This window comes from Nerophis lumbriciformis, linkage group LG33 (genome assembly GCF_033978685.3).
Source record: "Nerophis lumbriciformis linkage group LG33, RoL_Nlum_v2.1, whole genome shotgun sequence".
NCBI lineage: Eukaryota > Metazoa > Chordata > Actinopteri > Syngnathiformes > Syngnathidae > Nerophis > Nerophis lumbriciformis.
Genome location: NC_084580.2, coordinates 2,986,351 through 3,005,341, shown reverse-complemented (window position 1 = coordinate 3,005,341; position 18,991 = coordinate 2,986,351). Strand labels below are relative to the sequence as shown.

At 38.1% G+C, this 18,991-nt stretch overlaps 1 protein-coding gene across 2 annotated transcripts in view; it reads left to right on the top strand.

Moving 5' to 3' along the window:
- The window catches only part of slc23a2 (solute carrier family 23 member 2), a 126,147-nt gene that overhangs the window by 51,846 nt on the left and 55,310 nt on the right, over positions 1-18,991 (top strand). Inside the window, exon 2 of one of the 2 annotated variants that reach the window (XM_061928320.1) lies at positions 7,233-7,281. The exons of the other annotated variant lie outside the window; for it this stretch is intronic. Coding sequence (XP_061784304.1) covers positions 7,233-7,281 — 49 coding nt within the window. The remainder of the gene's footprint in view (positions 1-7,232; positions 7,282-18,991) is intronic. 2 annotated transcript variants of the gene reach the window in all.

Below are 18,991 nucleotides of genomic sequence, written 5' to 3'. Positions count from 1 at the left end.
TGATGCATATAATCACAGCAGTATGATGATTCTGTGTCTACATTAAAACATTCTTGTTCATACTGCATTAATATATGCTCATTTTAAACATTCATGCAGAGAGGGAAATCACAACTAAGTCAATTTAGCAAAACTGTATTTATTAAACAGTTATTAAGCAGTGGCACAAACATTCATGTAATTTCAAAACAGACCGTGCAAGATTGTCAGACACATTTTAAAACAAGCTATAATTGCACTTTTGTGCATGATGACACACAACATATTTCAATAAGTGTCACATAAAAATGAGCTGCATATCAAATAGTATATGTCCTACGGTGTTGATGTGGAAATAGTTGTTTCGGCATTTAGTTGGTGTGGAACCGAACGGAGATGTTGACATGTAAAGACATCTTCCCGCTTGAAGCCAAACCACCGCCAGACGATGGACCCTGTGCTGTTTTTCTTGGGAATTAATTATTCCTCCATTTGTTACCAGATTGGCACCTTCTTTCTCTCGTATTACCACTCAAACCACACCGTTACCTGTTAGCATCACAGCTAACGTTACCATGTCGCTACCTGTCTGGGAGCGTGTGATGTTGCAGTTTGTGACGTATGTAAAAAGGTGCGCTTGTTTTAGTCTCTGTGAGAAGGAGAGACAGGAAAGCGTGAGAAACGCATGCAGTTTAAAGGCCTACTGAAATGCGATTTTCTTATTTAAACGGGGATAGCAGGTCCATTCTATGTGTCATACTTGATCATTTCGCGATATTGCCATTTTTTTGCTGAAAGGATTAAGTAGAGAGCATCGACGATAAAGTTCGCAACTTTTGGTCGCTGATAAAAAACCTTGCCTGTACCGGAAGTAGCAGACGAGTAGCGTGACGTCACAGGTTGTGGGGCTCCTCACATCTGCACATTGTTTACAATCATGGCCACCAGCAGCGAGAGCGATTCGGACCGAGAAAGCGACGATTTCCCCATTAATTTGAGCGAGGATGAAAGATTTGTGGATGAGGAAAGTGAGAGTGAAGGACTAGAGGGCAGTAGGAGGGATTCAGATAGGAAAGATGCTGTGAGAGGCGGGTGGGACCTGATATTCAGCTGGGAATGACTAAAACAGTAAATAAACACAAGACATATATATACTCTTATTAGCCACAACACAACCAGGCTTATATTTAATATGCCACAAATTAATCCCGCATAACAAACACCTCCCCCCTCCCGTCCATATAACCCGCCAATACAACTCAAACACCTGCACAACACACTAAATCCCACAGCCCAAAGTACTGTTCACCTCCCCAAAGTTCATACAGCACATATATTTCCCCAAAGTCCCCAAAGTTATGTACGTGACATGCACATAGCGGCATGCACGTACGGGCAAGTGATCAAATGTTTGGAAGCCGCAGCTGCATGCATACTCACGGTACCGTGTCTGCGTATCCAACTCAAAGTCCTCCTGGTAAGAGTCTCTGTTGTCCCAGTTCTCCACAGGCCAATGGTAAAGCTTGACTGTCATCTTTCGGGAATGTAAACAATGAAACACCGGCCGTGTTTGTGTTGCTGAAGTCGGCCGCAATACACCGCTTCCCACCTACAGCTTTCTTCATTGCTGTCTCCATTGTTCATTGAACAAATTGCAAAAGATTCACCAACACAGATGTCCAGAATACTGTGGAATTTTGCAATGAAAACGGACTACTTAATAGCCGGCCACCATGCTGTCCCAAAATGTCCTCCACAATCCGTGACGTCACGTGCCGGCATCAACATACCGAGACGTTTTCAGCAGGATATTTCGCACGAAATTTAAAATTGCACTTTAGTAAGCTAACCCGGCCGTATTGGCATGTGTTGCAATGTTAAGATTTCATCATTGATATATAAACTATCAGACTGCGTGGTCGGTTGTAGTGGGTTTCAGTAGGCCTTTAATGCCCCGCAGCTAAAAGCAACTGCGTGAGAACGTATACTCGAATATCACGATATAGTCATTTTCTATATCGCACAGAGACAAACCCGCGATATAGCGAGTATATCGATATATCGCCCAGCCCTAGTTGACGTGTGTGTGTGTGACGATTGCTGATATACGCCTAGTCTCTTACGTGAATGAGATAAATAATATTATTTGATATTTTATGGTAATGTGTTAATCATTTCACACACTAGTCGCTCCAGAGTAAAAGTCGCACCCCCTGTGACTTATAATCCGAAAAATACGGTACTTTGTCGCATTTTAACATTGCCTCTGTACTGTTTGTGCAATGTCTTCAAGTGATAGACAAGATTAGACGTGTTCACATTGCTAGCAAAGACTCGTTGGCGGCATTCTGCAGCCCTGCGCTAAATTTACACAGAATTTCCATTTTTGCCAGTTGTCGCAGCACGGTGGATTAATTTTGCACAAATCCACATTCTTCCCGTCTAAATTCTGTCTGAGGCTTGCAATCTATAATAACCTTCTTTCTTTTTACACAATTGGTTTGTTGCGCTCCCTGTTTTTCACGTTGGTCAGACATTAATACTGTCAGTGTTTTTCTCTGTTTGCTCAATTCTGACACTGCAAAGGTTTTAACCATTTAGCCATAGCAGAGGTAGTTACAGATAATATATTGCTGTGATTTCCTTTACCATGGCCGACTTCATAGTTGTCACTTGAAAACACTCTATCGATGCACGTTGCACCTTCTGAAAGAAAACTTTGCAACATCGGGCAAAGGGAATTGAAATTCTATGGCAAATCAGAAAAATGGCTGTTGATGTTTGCCAATATTTTCTTCTAAACAAACAGTGTACATTAGAGAGGTATGCAGTATTTTTAGTTACATTAAACATTTTGTCTACAACTGTGAAAGAGCAGTGCATGTATTCGTCTCCGATTTCCCTTAGTCTTTGTAATTTTTTGTCATTATAGACGTAAAATGTGTATAAAATTGTATTCATTATGGTCTTAAAAATGTTTTAAGTTTGACTTGAGGTTGACACCATGTCTTATTTACTTATTTACAATGGTCCAATTATGTTATGCCATGTCTTGATAGTAACCCCTTTAGTTCCTTTTCTCCCCAATTGGGCACACTCCCAATGTTCTACTTTACAGCACGTTCACATGCCCCATCACTTTGTAATACAACACTCAACTTTCCTAATTGTGTGGTTTGTTATGAGCCTCTTTATTTATTGCTATTATACACGATGGTTCTTACCATTAATATGTTTGTGCGTTCATACCCAGGACCAAAGTAAGAAAACTGTGCTTAAGCACAGACAGATCAGCGCGCTCGCACTAAATCTAGACTTTGCCCAAGTGCAGTAGGAATTTGTTTTGAGAGTGTGCATGTGCCCTTAAAGTCCACTAGACTACCCTGAATACTTAGTGTCCCAGATTAGAAAAAAATGGCATTAGGTTAAGGATAGAATCAGCAGATGAAGTTGTGTTAATGACAAAATGTGTGTGAGATATTTCACCTCTGCTCCACTTTCAGGGAGCTCGTCAATTTAAACATGACCTTGCAGCCTATTCCTACCGGCATTCCCTCTACATAGAATGCTACTTGCAATTCCACTTGCACATATATTCATTTATAGTAAAGGTTGTAGCTGTCCACTACAAATATTGATCTGAAGTCCTTGGTCATGCTTTAGAATCCAGTTGCCATGGTTACACATCCAGTTAGAGACATCATGTGTGCCAACCTGTATGCATGTTCAAAATAAACTTAAACCATCACCATAACCACAACCTGTCATGTCAAATTACCACCAATCCCATGTTTGGTCATTGTGATTGCTTAACTGTCTTTGAGATGTCCCCCTGCCTTTTATGGCCTATTTGTTACTCTTCAATCTATCAGTGATGCTGCCTCAGTTAAAGTTAAAGTTAAAGTACCAATGATTGTCACACACACACTAGGTGTGGCGAGATTATTCTCTGCATTTGACCCATCACCCTTGATCACCCCCTGGGAGGTGAGGAGAGCAGTGGGCAGCAGCGGTGGCCGCACCCGGGAATCATTTTGGTGATTTAACCCCCAATTCCAACCCTTGATGCTGAGTGCCAAGCAGGGAGGTAATGGGTCCCATTTTTATAGTCTTTGGTATGACTCAATCACATGCCCACTTAAAGGGGCTGTTTGCAACTTGCTTACAGTTAAATTTGTCAAACCAAAAAATACAACAAGAACACTACTGGCTAGCTTATGTTACCATTAGTGGTTTAACAGCAGACGTTTGTTTTGAAATTGTCTATATTTTTCACAGTTACTATGTTTATGTAATAGCAACATGTATATAAATAAAACAATTATTACAGTTTACAGCGGTCACTCACCCTGTCTCATCAACACGCACACACAGGGAGCACGTATACACATGCAAAAACAGTCCAAGAGAAGCCATAAACAATTTGAAGTCAAGTTCGGATATATGATAGCATAGACTTTATTCAACCCACAAAGGGCAAATGATGTGGTTGCAGTGCAGATACAGAAAGCAAAAACAAGAGGGAAACCTCAAAGAACACAAAGGACATAAATGACAAAATATCACAGAGCTGATGCAACCGACTGCCACTCCAGCGGCGCCATTTCTACATACAGCTGCAATAGTAAAACACAACAAACCAAAAAATTTGCAACAAAACAAAAACACCATTTCAACTCCCACATTTACCATGCCATCCTCTGCTGGGGAGGAAGGCCACACGGCAAGAGACGGAGACAGACACAACAAAGCAACAAAGAGTGCCGTCTCCGTCAAAGGCTGCCCACTAGCCATCAGCAAACGTCCGGACCGCGCGAATGAATCAATCAATCAATGTTTATTTATATAGCCCTAAATCACAAGTGTCTCAAAGGGCTGAATGAATCTGTTTAGGAAGACCAAAATGTCTGATACATGCTCATTCAGCCAGAGCTCCGTGAAGTTCGTCTATCCCAACACTCAACGCTAGCTCCGCAGCTCTGTCTCTTACTTTGCAACTCCTTCGGTCTCTCCCATAAATGTAATGCGCATGCATGTGTTACGGAGTTGTGTCATTGCGTCCTGGAAGCCGTAAAAGGGCGGGACATAACATTTAAAATTCATTGGAAAGTTAGTACCCTCTAGGCATCTGTAAATATTGCAAAGAGCTCCTTTTAGGCTCTGTTTTTGCTTTCGCCGCACGTTTTCCTCATACTTGTCTTGCATGGATGTTATTTTTGGTCAGCTGCCACCCCATCACACAGATGACCATGAAAGTAATTCTGCCTATCTGGCAAAAGTGGTTCAGCAGTGTTTGCACGTGACTCACCACAGTCTCATGCACCCTGAGACTGCTGGGATACTGTTAGGCAACTAAACTGTGCAATGCTGCCATGCTGCATTCAATGTATTCATTAGGAATTAGAATACATTTGGTTTAAAGCTTTTGTTGTACCGGCATCTAAGAAAGTAACGATATGAAAATTTCCTATCATGGTTATCGTGACCAAAATTATCACGGTTATCATTATTAAAGCGGAACTGTTGAATGTGCTCAAAAGTACTTATGACTAAGTTATTGAAAAAAAACGTTAAACATTATTTTACGTTTTGTATTTTTTTTTACGCTTCACTGATAGTGTTTTTGTCTTAGTATTTTATCTGTTTTCATAGCTAAGTTTTGTTGTTTTCTTTTAAATATTTGTTTGTACTGTAAGTAGCGCCTTTTGATTTATTCAATGAAAAACAACAAAATCTATTAATGTTATGTATTAGTTCCGGTAGCCATTGTGGTGGCCTACTCTGTTCAGTGGTCCTCAGTGGAACGCATCATAAAAAATCCTCAGTTTCATATTCCTTTGAGTACAGAACAATCCCTCTGGTCTGAGAGAGAACAGCTTGTAGGTTCAATGTGCTCAATTGAAGAGCTTTGTTGCTCAGATAGTAATGTGTTTTAGATTGTGGTATGTTGTTTCTTAATGGGGAAAGTTGTTAATGTGTCTTGTTTTCATGTTAGCATTTAAGATAGTCCAGCCTAGAAATTTATCAAAGTTCTGTTATCAATCGCAGGTTTTCGATATTTTTTATTTAAAACAGGCAGCCTAAGGCCCACCTGTGCAATAATCATGCGGTTTGATCAGCATCTTGATATGCCACATCTGTGAGGTGGGATGGATTATCTTGGCAAAGAAGAAGTGCTTCTAACACAGATTTAGACAGATATGTGAACAGTATTTGAGAGGGATAGGTATTTTGTGTATATAGTAAAAGTTTTAGATCTTGAGCTCAACTCGTGAAAAATCGGAGCAAAAACAAAAGTGTTGCGTTTATATGTTTAAGTATAGATCATACTATACAGTGGAACCTATAAGGTCGAACACAATCTGTTCAATCTTTTTATCGCTGTTACCCAACAAAGGTTCTGTTGCTGCTGTGTTGTGCAATATACTGGACTTGTTAATAGATGACCATGTGGTCAAAGAGGACAACAATTTCCTTTCCACATTATTAAGGGTAAGAAATTAAATTATGTATGAGTATTACAGTTTAAAAATAACAGCCTCTATAGTTGTCACCTGCCAATTAATTTGCAGTTGATATAATATACATCTTTACAGGTGTAAAACGACCCTCTTTCTTTACCTCACCCTACTTTCTTGTTGGTATACTTCCTCTCTACTCATGTTTTCATTTTGGAATAAGTATTGAAAAAAGTTCAAAGAAGCAAAACACAGACATTTGAGGCGTGCTTTGACAAAAATGTTGTGAGCTTTCTAAATGATACCATACGGTGTTACTTCCACTGTAAATGTAAACATTTATACTGATTTTTAAACAATGACCTATGTTTCACCTGAGTCTACACAAATCTTATTTGCAATTTTTCTTTTCACTTAACTTTTTTTAATTAATTTTGCCAAAAAAAACAACCTAATTAGTTAATCACTATTTCAGCATTGTCAGCTTTGAAATGACACTAGTAGTCACTAATAATAATTAATCACTAATCAATTTTGTTTTGACTTAAATCATGTGTGCCCAATTAACTTGTATCTCACCTCCCTGCTCCTTCCTGTCTTTGACCCATCCCTTCTGTTTCACCCTATTCTACCCTTCACTCTTTTTCCTTCACTTCTCTCTCTCTCTCTCTCTCTCTCTCTCTCTCTCTCTCTCTCTCTCTCTCTCTCTCTCTCTCTCTCTCTCTCTCTCTCTCTCTCTCTCTCTCTCTCTCTCTCTCTCTCTCTCTCTCTCTCTCTCTCTCGCCCCCCACACAGATGATCCCAGCCGTCCAGATTGACAGGAGTGATGGGATGTGTCAACTAGGTATTTCACCTATCCCAATATTTTCATACTGCAAGCAGAAAGACTAATTTGGCAGAAAAAGCTTGAAATAAACTGGAGTGGGAAGACATATTAGTACCCTCTCCAAATGTCCCTATCCCATTCAAAAATTTGGTTGTGGTGCATTTAATTTCATGTGACAAATTGCAATCAAATTGAATATGTGCTGAAAATGAATTTTCAAAGAGTGAGGCAGCGAGCGTCCATTCATAGAACATAAATAACATTGGGCCATTGCTACTCTCCATCCTCTGCAGATTTAAACATTTTAAAATTGTGTATTATTTTTGGTACTGTTGTTGCTATGTTATTGTATCCATTAGACATAACAAACAGAACATCACATATTTGACACAGTTTTAAACTGTTTTTTTTTCAAATGCATTGCTAAATCTATAGTCACATTTTTTTTTGTCATTGGAAATATTTAAAGACCGCTATGAAATCAAATTTAAGTTAAAGTTAAAGTACCAATGATTGTCACACACACACTAGGTGTAGCGAAATTGTTCTCTGCATTTGACCCATCACCCTTGATCACCCCCTGGGAGGTGTGGGGAGCAGTGGGCAACAGCGGTGGCCGCGCCCGGGAATCATTTTTGGTGATTTAACCCCCAATTCCAACCCTTGATGCTGAGTGCAAGGCAGGGAGGTAATGGGTCCCATTTTTATAGTCTTTGGTATGACTCGGCCGGGGTTAATTTCAGTGATAATTTCAAATCATTGCGAGGTGTTTATTTTTTATTTCTTTACTTAACCAGGAAAACAATTCCATTAAGATTAAAAAACTTTTTTTAAGAGAGTCCTGGCTAAGAGGCAGCAAAGTTACACTTGCAATCACATTACACATTAAAATGACAGATTGGACATCAAGTAAACCAGTTACAAATAACTGAGCCAGCTTCAAATGCTCTGTTTGAATTTAAAAGCATTTAAGGATAAAAACTCTGTCTGTTTCCAGTATCTTCATAGTATGCTCCAAGCACAAGGAGCTGCATAGACAAAAGCTTTTATACCCAGCTTTGTGAGCAAAAGGGACAGGGAGCAACAGCTGACCGTTGCATTTCAGTGCATAAGAGTTTGTACTTCTCTCTGTAATCAATGTACAGATATACATCGGGGCACATTGTTGGGCTGCGAGTGCTGCCAATAGGGCAGCCAAAATATCTGTTTTTCAGCTGTGGTCTGTATGTGCCGCAGCGGTACTCAGTTGTAATACACTTTTACACCACTTGTGGCAGTAGTGATATGATTTCAAACAAACAGAAGAAGTCATATAGATGTGTTTTGAGCGCAAAAATTAGGATTAAACTGGTCAACCTGTATTTTAATTTGCACTTTAATTATTTATTAAATATGATTAAAATCGAGTGTAAAATGACTAATTCAGTGTTAATATTTGAGTGGGCCTGGGGGGGTGGAAAAGTTGGGCCCCGAGATCAAAAAAGTTAAGAACCTCTGTCCGAGTGGACAGAGAAGGCCATCCCACCCGAGAGTACAAGTCACATTGGTGTGTCATGGCTCTACAGTCTGTGTCAAATCTCAAAGAAGCGTGGTAAATAGAGTCAACCATCTGAAGACCTAAACGAGTAGTATTCATATAAAAAAGGTCTCCATAATCTAGCACAGATAAAAATGTAGCAGAGACAAGGCGCTTTTTACATCAAAAGAAAATCATCTCTTTTTACGGAAGAAAAAAAAAACAATTTAAGTTTTAACTTCTTCACCGGTTTATCAATAAAAGGTTTAAAAAAGTGAGGGAGTCATCAATTAAAATACCAAGGTATTTATATTCATGCACCACTTCTATGATAATACCTTCAAGAGTGGAAACTACCAGGGGAATTTGAGGCACCTTCTTATGATTGGAAAACATCATACGTTTTGTCTTGTCAGCATGGAGAACCAGTTTGAAATAAATAAGTTAATGCTGCACAGTAACAAAGGATTTCTGCAGGGAATAACTGCATCACAGAAAGTATTGATGTACAAGATGAATAAGAGGGGCCCCAAAACAGATCCCTGTGTCACCTTCTTATGAACAGTAACATATTTCAAACAAAAGCCCTCATACAATACACTGGGTTCTGTTTTCTAAATCATTTGAAAACCAAGTGACCATATGTTCTGACAGTGCAATGAGAAATAGCCTGCGTTTTAAAATAGTATGGTCTACAGCAGGGGTGCTCATTAGGTCGATCGCAAGCTACCAGTCGATCGCATAGGGTGTGTTAGTCAATCGCCAGCCAGACATTAAAAGAATAGACCTAAAAATTATCTTACATCAATCTTCACTATGACGTCACTTTCGTCACTTGATTGACATTCACGGCACCCAAGGATCTTGTGAGATGACGCTGGCTGCTTTATTTCAACAGACTCTTGTGTCGTACCTGCTGTCAAAAGCCTTAAGACTGACCGCACAGTTCCTGTCTTCACAATAAAAGTACTGCCCCATCCTGCCTGCTCAAACAAAAAAGAGTTTCAGAAAGGTAGCGCACACAAGCTAGCAAGCTACGTAGTTTGCCGTCAAAGTATTTCTTAAGTATACGAGTATAGAAGCTGTACAAATAAGATGCCAAAAACCAACCACTTTCATGTGGTATTGGACTAGATTGAGAACTTTTTTTTTCTCAAGAATGTGAATCCTATTGGATTCCAATCAATTCAAGTCATCAAAATCGGGTAATACACAGTGATGGGCAAGCTACTTGGAAAATTTAGCAAGCCAAGCTACAGTTACTCCAGTTACTCTCGATTAAATGTAGCTAAGCTACAGTGGAAGCTATCCCCAGAGAATTGTAGCAAGCTACATGGCAAAAGTAGCTTGCTACATCAAAGCTAGATTTAACGGCATTTATATCAATGGGCCCACATGTATAATATCAATGTTTATGTTACTGAGCGTGTACAAATGGACCCAATAGGAGTCCATTACTATTATCTCTGTCATTTAGCTGGAGACACCCTACAACTACTTCTAGGGGTCCCCGCAGCACACTGTATGTATTTATTTAGTTTGCCCTTTCTTTGGCCCACCCCTATGTTAGTCATTTTCTCTACCTATGTTATAAAAACCTGCATCTATCTATATCTTGACATAAAAAACACAATGACTTGTGTGTTGTTTGGGAACAGTTGGTAATGTTTATGTGCAGTAAAACTTTTCATGAGCTCAACTTACCTAAATTTGTGTTGGACGTCTTAAATGGAGAGAGCAGTTATGATTTTGTTTTACAGTGTAAGCAACTAAAAACTAAGGTTTAGGGTATTTGTCTATATATGGCTAGGGACATGCAATATTGTGGGTTTGCTGCATGTCATCTTCATTACTAAAGGAAAAATCTAATCTGCGGGAGACAATTCCTCTGCCATTTTCAAATGTTTTTTTTTTGAGTCGTCCCTCTGTCTCCGACTCTCTCGTCGTAATGTGACATGAGTGCGTGACTGTTATGCTTTTGCTTACTAGTTTCGATGACCCACCTTACCTTTCCTCTGATTGACCCATCCGTAATGTTTAGCCCTTACCTTAGCCAATTGTGAATCATCGTACGAACACTAACCTATCATCATGAATTTTCTCCGTATGTATGGATGTTCTCATTTATCCAGGTCATTGTATTTTCTCTATATTTTTTTGGCCTAGATTTGCTGTCGATTTTCTCTCTTTGTAACTTAGATGTAAGCTACCTAGCCACATGTGTCTAAAATTAGCAAAGCTACAGGAAAACCTACTCGTTAAAAAAGTAGCTAAGCTACCGCCAAACTGCTGGAAAATGTAGTTTGTATTTGTTTGTATTTGTTTATTTGAAGGACAATGTGCAGTTACATTAAGAAGATGGCTGCACCAAGTTACTGGAAAATGTAGCTAAGCTACATAGCTTAGCTATATGTCGCTTGTTACTGCCCATCACTGTTAATGTTAAAATCAACTCATATCCTTGTTTTCATGAAAGAAAAAAATCTAAATGTGTTAAATATGCTTGTACTTTTATTTAACACCTTTAACGTGTTAACAAAAAATGTCTGTTTCATAAATAAATATAAATTATAAATATATACGTGTGTGTGTATGTGTATATTATGTGCGCGTGTATATATATTTGTATATATGTGAGTGTTTGTGTGTATGTATATATATATATATATGTGTGTATGTGTATGTATATACAGTATGTGTATGTATGTGTGTGTATATATGTATGTATGTATGTGTATATGTATGTATATATATGTATGTGTATATATATGTATGTGTATATGTATGTATGTATATGTATGTGTATATGTATGTATATATATGTGTGTGTATATATATATATATATATATATATATATGTGTGTGTATATCTAAATATACATGTATATGTATGCATGTATATGTATGTATGCATATGTATGCATGTATATGTATGTATGCATATGTATGCATGTATATGTATGTATGCATGTATATGTATGTATGCATGCATATGTATGTGTGCATATATATGTATGCATGTACAGTATATGTATGCATACATATGTATGTATATGTATGCATGCATATGTATGTATATGTATGCATGCATATCAGTGACGTGCGGTGAGGTTCATGGCTGGTGAGGCACTGACTTCATCACAGTCAGATTTACAAACATATGAACCCTAAAGAGTATCTTATTCACCATTTGATTGGCAGCAGTTAACGTGTTATGTTTAAAAGCTCATACCAGCATTCTTCCCTGCTTGGCACTCAGCATCAAGGGTTGGAATTGGGGGTTAAATTACCAAAAATTATTCCCGGGCGCGGCGCCGCTGCTGCCCACTGCTCCCCTCACCTCCCAGGGGGTGATCAAGGGAATGGGTCAAATGCAGAGCACACAAAAAAGCACATTTAATAAAAAAACGTTATTATGGTCTTACCTTTACTTATAAATGAAGTCCATGCGCCGCTGTTGTGCTGGATTAATGCACCCCCTGACGGGAGTGTTATATCAACTAAAGCAGGGGTGCTCACACTTTTTCTGCAGGCGAGCTTGATCAAGTCGTTGGGATCTACCTCATTCATATATATAATTTATATTTACTTATTTATGAAATATATGTTTTTGTTAATAAGTTAAAGGTGTTTAATGATAATGCAAGCATGTTTAACACATATAGTTAATATTGTTAATAAATTAAAGGTGTTTAATGATAATGCAATCATGTTTAACACATAGTTAATATTGTTAATAAATTAAAGGTGTTTAATGATAATACAAGAATGTTTAATACATATAGTTAATATTGTTAATAAATTAAAGGTGTTTAATGATAATACAAGTATGTTTAATACATATAGTTAATATTGTTAACAGGTTAAGGTGTTTAAAGATAATACAAGTATGTTTAATACATATAATTAATATTGTTAACAAGTTAAAGGTGTTTAATGATAATACAAGCATGTTTAATACATATAGTTAATATTATTAATAAGTTAAAGGTGTTTAAAGATAATACAAGCATGTTTAACACATATAGTTAATATTGTTAACAAGTTAAAGGTGTTTAATGATAATACAAGCATGTTTAACACATATAGTTAATATTGTTAACAATTTAAAGGTGTTTAATGATAATACAAGCATGTTTAACACATATAGTTAATATTGTTAATAAGTTAAAAGTGTTTAAAGATAATGCAGGCATGTTTAACACATATAGTTAATATTGTTAACAAGTTATGGTGTTTAAAGATAATACAGGCATGTTTAACACATATAGATTCCTTTCTTTCATGAAGACAAGAAAATAAGTTGGTGTATTACCTGATTCTGATGACTTGCATTGATAGGAATCAGACAGTGGTGCTAAAAACGTCCGCATTTTCGAATGGAGGAGAAAAAAGTCCTCCTTTCTGTCCAATACCACATGAAAGTGGTTGGTTTTTGGCATCTTATTTGTCCAGCTTCCGTACTCCTTTGTATACACTTTACAAGAAATACATTGTCGGCAAACTCCGTAGCTTGCTAGCTTGTGCACGCCAGCTTTCTGAGACTCGTTTTGTTAGCGCAACTGTGCAGTCGGTCTTTTGAGTTTTGACGACAGGTACGGCGCCAGAGTCTGTTGAAATAAAGTGTTTCTCGCCTTCCAGTCGGTAATTTTAATGAGCTGGCAGCAGCCAGCGTCATCTCAGAAGACCCTCGGGTGCCGTGAATGTCAATCAAGTGACGAAAGTGACGTCATAGTGAAGATTTATGATAGCTCATTTTTAGGACTATTTTTTTAATGCCTGGCTGGTGATCGACTGACACACCCTCCGAGATCGACCGGTAGCTCGCGATCGACTTAATGAGCACCCCTGAACTAAAGCCCTCACTTAAACTTTCTACGTGCAAGATTGAATCTATTTAAAAAAGTGTAACCGAGGGTTTATAAATGTCGCCTATACTGTATGAAACTGCAAAATAACAAACACGGAGGCTCCAGTTTACACGAGGACCACTTTATTTACCTTCTTTTAAAAACCTCCACTCCAACGTGTCATCACTTCCGCTCTTAGCGCCTTCAAAATAAGAGCTCAAGGCATATACTGTATAACAGCGCATAACAGGAACTTAACATCACAAAGAGGAAAGCCCATAAAAATAGGTTACAAAAGTTATTTAATAAGAAGCCAAAAAGTGCAAAAACAATAATATTCGTGTTGGAGGAGTTGTGGCCCTGCAGTCATTCACAACTCCTCCAACAGGAACATTATTGTTTTTGCACTTTTTGGCTTCTTATGAAATAACTTTTTTAAATAGATTCAATCTTGCACGTGGAGAGTTTAAGTGTGGGCTTTAGTTGATATAACACTCCCGTCAGGGGTTGCATTCTACGGCGGGGGTGCAGGAGGCGGGATTACTGCGAGCCTCAGCCAGTGCGTCTTTTGCAGCCGTTTTATGATCGCTCAGCACAAGAAATACGTTGCACACATACAGTTGTTGACAAAATACACTGTACATTATATACCTCAGCTAACTAAACTATGGAAATGTATAATATAGTTCATATAGCCATACGGTCTCACTGCACAGCAGGCCAGCAGTTAGCCGAGTCCGCAATCCATGGTGAGGCACAACTGAGTGACGTGCCTCAACTGGCTGCTGTTCACCGCACCATCTCTTCTCAGTATTTGAACGGCAAATGTGAAAATTCAGCAATTTTAAATAAAAATAATCCAAAACTGGTGAAGTTAAATGGAAAAAAACTTTATAGTATAATCACTGGATACATATAACAATTTAATTAAAAAAAATTCATTTTACATTTTTTTTCTTTCCATGATGGCAGGTGAGGCCCCGCCTCACCTGCCTCTAGTGACTGCACGTCATTGATGCATATGTATGTACATGTATGCATGTATATGTATGCATGTATATGTATGCATGTATATGTATGCATGTATATGTATGCATGTATATGTATGCATGCGTATGCATGTATATGTATGCATGCGTATGCATGTATATGTATGCATGCGTATGCATGTATATGTATGCATGCGTATGCATGTATATGTATGCATGCGTATGCATGTATATGTATGCATGCGTATGCATGTATATGTATGCATGCGTATGCATGTATATGTATGCATGCGTATGCATGTATATGTATGCATGCATAGGCATGTATATGTATGCATGCATATGTATGTATATGTATGTATATGTATATGTATGCATGTATATGTATGCATGTATATGTATATGCAGAGGTGGGTAGAGTAGCCAGAAATTGTACTCAAGTAAGAGTACTGTTACTTTAGAGATGTATTACTCAAGTAAAAGTAAGGAGTAGTCACCCAAATATTAACTTGAGTAAAAGTAAAAAGTATGTTGTGAAAAAACTACTCAAGTACTGAGTAACTGATGAGTAACCTGTTCGTTTCATGATGACGGCAACAAATAATGCACAAAAACATAAAAATAGCAATGAGCAAATTCAGAGCCAGGAATATCTCTTAAGCAACTAAAACAATAATATATATTAAATAATAATACATTAACATAAAAAAAATTAAGGCAAATTGAGCCACAATAACTTAACAGCACCATAGGCTCAGTAGGCAGAGATTACAAAGGACAATAACAAGTTCATCTTTATGCAAACCATAAACTCTGATAGGTGTGGGCTGCACGGTGCATCTGGGAACACACTGTGCACTTCTGATTGGTGTTTCTATGCATGCGTGAGTGTGTGCGACTGTGCGTGTGAGTGTCTCTGTCTGTCTGTCTATGAGGCTGCAGTGCGTTAATAAATGTCCCCACACGATGTACATTTGACAGTGATTCATAGCAGGGAAGCTAACATCAGCCTATGTGACAGCCAAAATATCTACTAACGTTACTTACCGCGATGTGCTTCCTCAAATTTGAGGTTGAGTTCATGTAAGCTTAAGCTTGTTAATCATGTGACCGCCTGGCTCTGTTTGACTGGTGAAACGGAGTCAAACGTCACCAGTGACTGCATTTGATTGGTGAAACGGAGTCAAACATCACCAGTGACTGTATTTGATTGGTGAAACGCAGGCATGCGATAGATCCTACTTTGAAGGTCTGTCTGACAAACCAAAACAAACAAAGCGTGCATTAACAGATAGATAAAAATCAGTAGCGAGTAGCGAGCTGAATGTAGATAAATGGAGCGGAGTAAAAGTAGCGTTTCTTCTCTATAAATATACTCAAGTAAAAGTATGTTGCATTAAAACTACTCTTAGAAGTACAATTTATCCCAAAAGTTACTCAAGTAGATGTAACGGAGTAAATGTAGCGCGTTACTACCCACCTCTGTGTATAGGTATGTATGCATGTATATGTATGTATGCATGTATACGTATGCATGTATGTGCATGCATGTACAGTATATGTATGTATGCATATATATATGTGTATATGTATGCATATATATATGTATATGTATGCATATATATGTGTGTGTATATATGTGTATACATATAAATGTGTATATATATGTATGTGTGTATATTATATATATGTATGTGTGTATATTATATATATATATGTGTGTGTGTGTATATATATACATGTGTGTGTGTGTGTATATATATATATATATATATATATATATATATATATATATATATATATATATATATATATATATATATACACACATTTATATATATATATGTGTGTGTGTGTGTGTGTGTGTGTGTGTGTATATATGTATATATATGTGTATATATATGTATATGTAGATATATATATATGTATGTGTGTGTGTGTATATATGTATGTATATATATGTGTTAAATTGTATATATATATATGTTTGTATATATATATATATATATATATATATATATATATATATATATATATGTATATATATATATATATGTGTGTGTATATATGTGTATAAATGTGTATATATGTGTATATATATATATATATATATATATATATATGTGTATATATATATATATATATATATATATATATATATATATTAGAGATGCGCGGATAGGCAATTATTTCATCCGCAACCGCATCAGAAAGTCGTCAACCATCCGCCATCCACCCAACCTAACATTTAATCAGAACCGCATCCGCCCGCACCCGCCCGTTGTTATATATCTAATATAGACGATGCAAGGCATTAGTGAGGTTATAAAGCTTTTGCCTGTTAAAGAAAGGAGACTGATCCAATGCACTACAGACATTCGCGTGCCACGCTGTCACGGCCCAGACGCACACCAGTGCGCAATCATATGGGAGCCGCGCTGAGCGCACCTCCAAGCGCGTCTCGCTGCCGGCGACGGCCGCGTATGGTCCCGACGCTCCAGCGCCATCCATTTTCAGGGCTAGTTGATTCGGCAGGTGGGTTGTTACACACTCCTTGTCTATATCAACCAGGGTGAGCCCCACCCATTTCGTGAGCGCACTGCGCGCGGAGTGACCCCTGTTACGCGCCCCCGGCAACGAGGGTGGCGGGCAGGTAAGCTGCGCGGGCGGAGCGCGCGGAGTGACCCCTGTTACGAACCCCCGGCCACGGGGGTGGCGGGCAGGTAAGCTGCTTACCTGCTGCGCGTGACGCCGGCCGCGGCGAAGGCGGACGAGGCGGGATGTCGGTGCGGTGGGCGCGGTGGTGACCCTGGACGTGCGTCGGGCCCTTCTCGCGGATCGCCTCAGCTACGGCTCCCGGTGGGGCCCTCTCGGGGGAAGGGGCCTCGGTCCCGGACCCCGGCGAGGCGTCCCTTCTCCGCTCCGTAAAAGTGTCCATCTCTTTTTTTTTTTTTTCTTCTGTTGTTGCATATGCTGCAGGTGCCTGCTCGTTTTTCGTATGTGGGTAACAACATTTAACTATGTATATATATTTCCGAATTGGTTTAACTGCCACCCGCCTGAATCTATTTAAAATCTTTTTTTCTTTTTTTTCAACCGCCCGACCCGCGGATAAAATCTAATTTTTTAAAATTTCATCCGCCCGATCCGCGGATAATCCGCGGATAATCCGCGGACTCCGCGGTTGTGCCCGCAAACCGCGCATCTCTAATATATATATATATATATATATATATATATATATATATATATATATATATATATTATGAGGTAGATCACCTTGACTTGGTCATTTGAAAAGGAGCTCGTCTGCTGAAAAAGTGTGGGCATCCCTGGTCTACAGTGTCAAAAGCTTTGAAGAGATCAATAAAAAGTGAGGCACAGTCCTATTTTTTTATCAAGCGCTACAATGATGTCTTTCAGCACCTTTATTTTAGCAGTGATAGTGCTGTGCTTTTTTCTGAAGCCTGATTTGATATTTACTTTGTTGGTCTGACCAACAAAGCCAATTATGACTCATCATACGAACACCAACCAATCATGAATTTTCTCCTTATGTATGGAGGTTCTCATTTATCCAGGTCATTGAATTTTCTTGATATTTTCTCCATCTCAACATCAATGGCATTAATCGAAATAATGGAAGAGATTACCAATGCAATAGATAGAAAAAAATGTGCTGCTGCAGTGTTTATGGATTTCACAAAAGCATTTGACACAATTAATCACAGTAATTTAATAAAACAAATTAGAAAGATACGGAATCAGAGGTTTGGTCTTGAATTGGATTAGAAGCTACTTAACCAACAGGAAGCAATATGTGAAGATAGGAGAACACACTTCTACAGAGCTGAAAATATTTTGTGGCGTGCCTCTAGGATCAATACTTGGACCAAAATTGTTCAATCTTTATAGAGACGACATTTGTAAATTTACAAAGGATTATTTGCAGATGAAACAACTGCGTTTTGTTCAGGAGAGAATACACAGAAGCTATTACAAATAATAACAGAAGAAATTAACAAATTAAAAAGATGGTTTGACAAGAACAGACTATCTTTGAATCTCATCCATCCATCCATTTTCTACCGCTTATCCCTTGAATCTCAGTAAAACTAAAATAATGTTATTTGGTAACAGTAGAAGGGAAAGTCAAATACAAATAAAAATGGACGGAGTAGACATTGAAAAGAAAGAAAAGACATTTTTGGGTGTAATAATAGATGAACTGGAACTGGAAACCTCATTTAAAAAATATACAACAAAGTAGCAAGAAACACATCAATAATGAATAAAGCAAAATATGTTCTGGACCAAAAATCACTTCATATTCTTTACTGCTCACTCGTGTTACCATTTCTGAGTTATTGTGT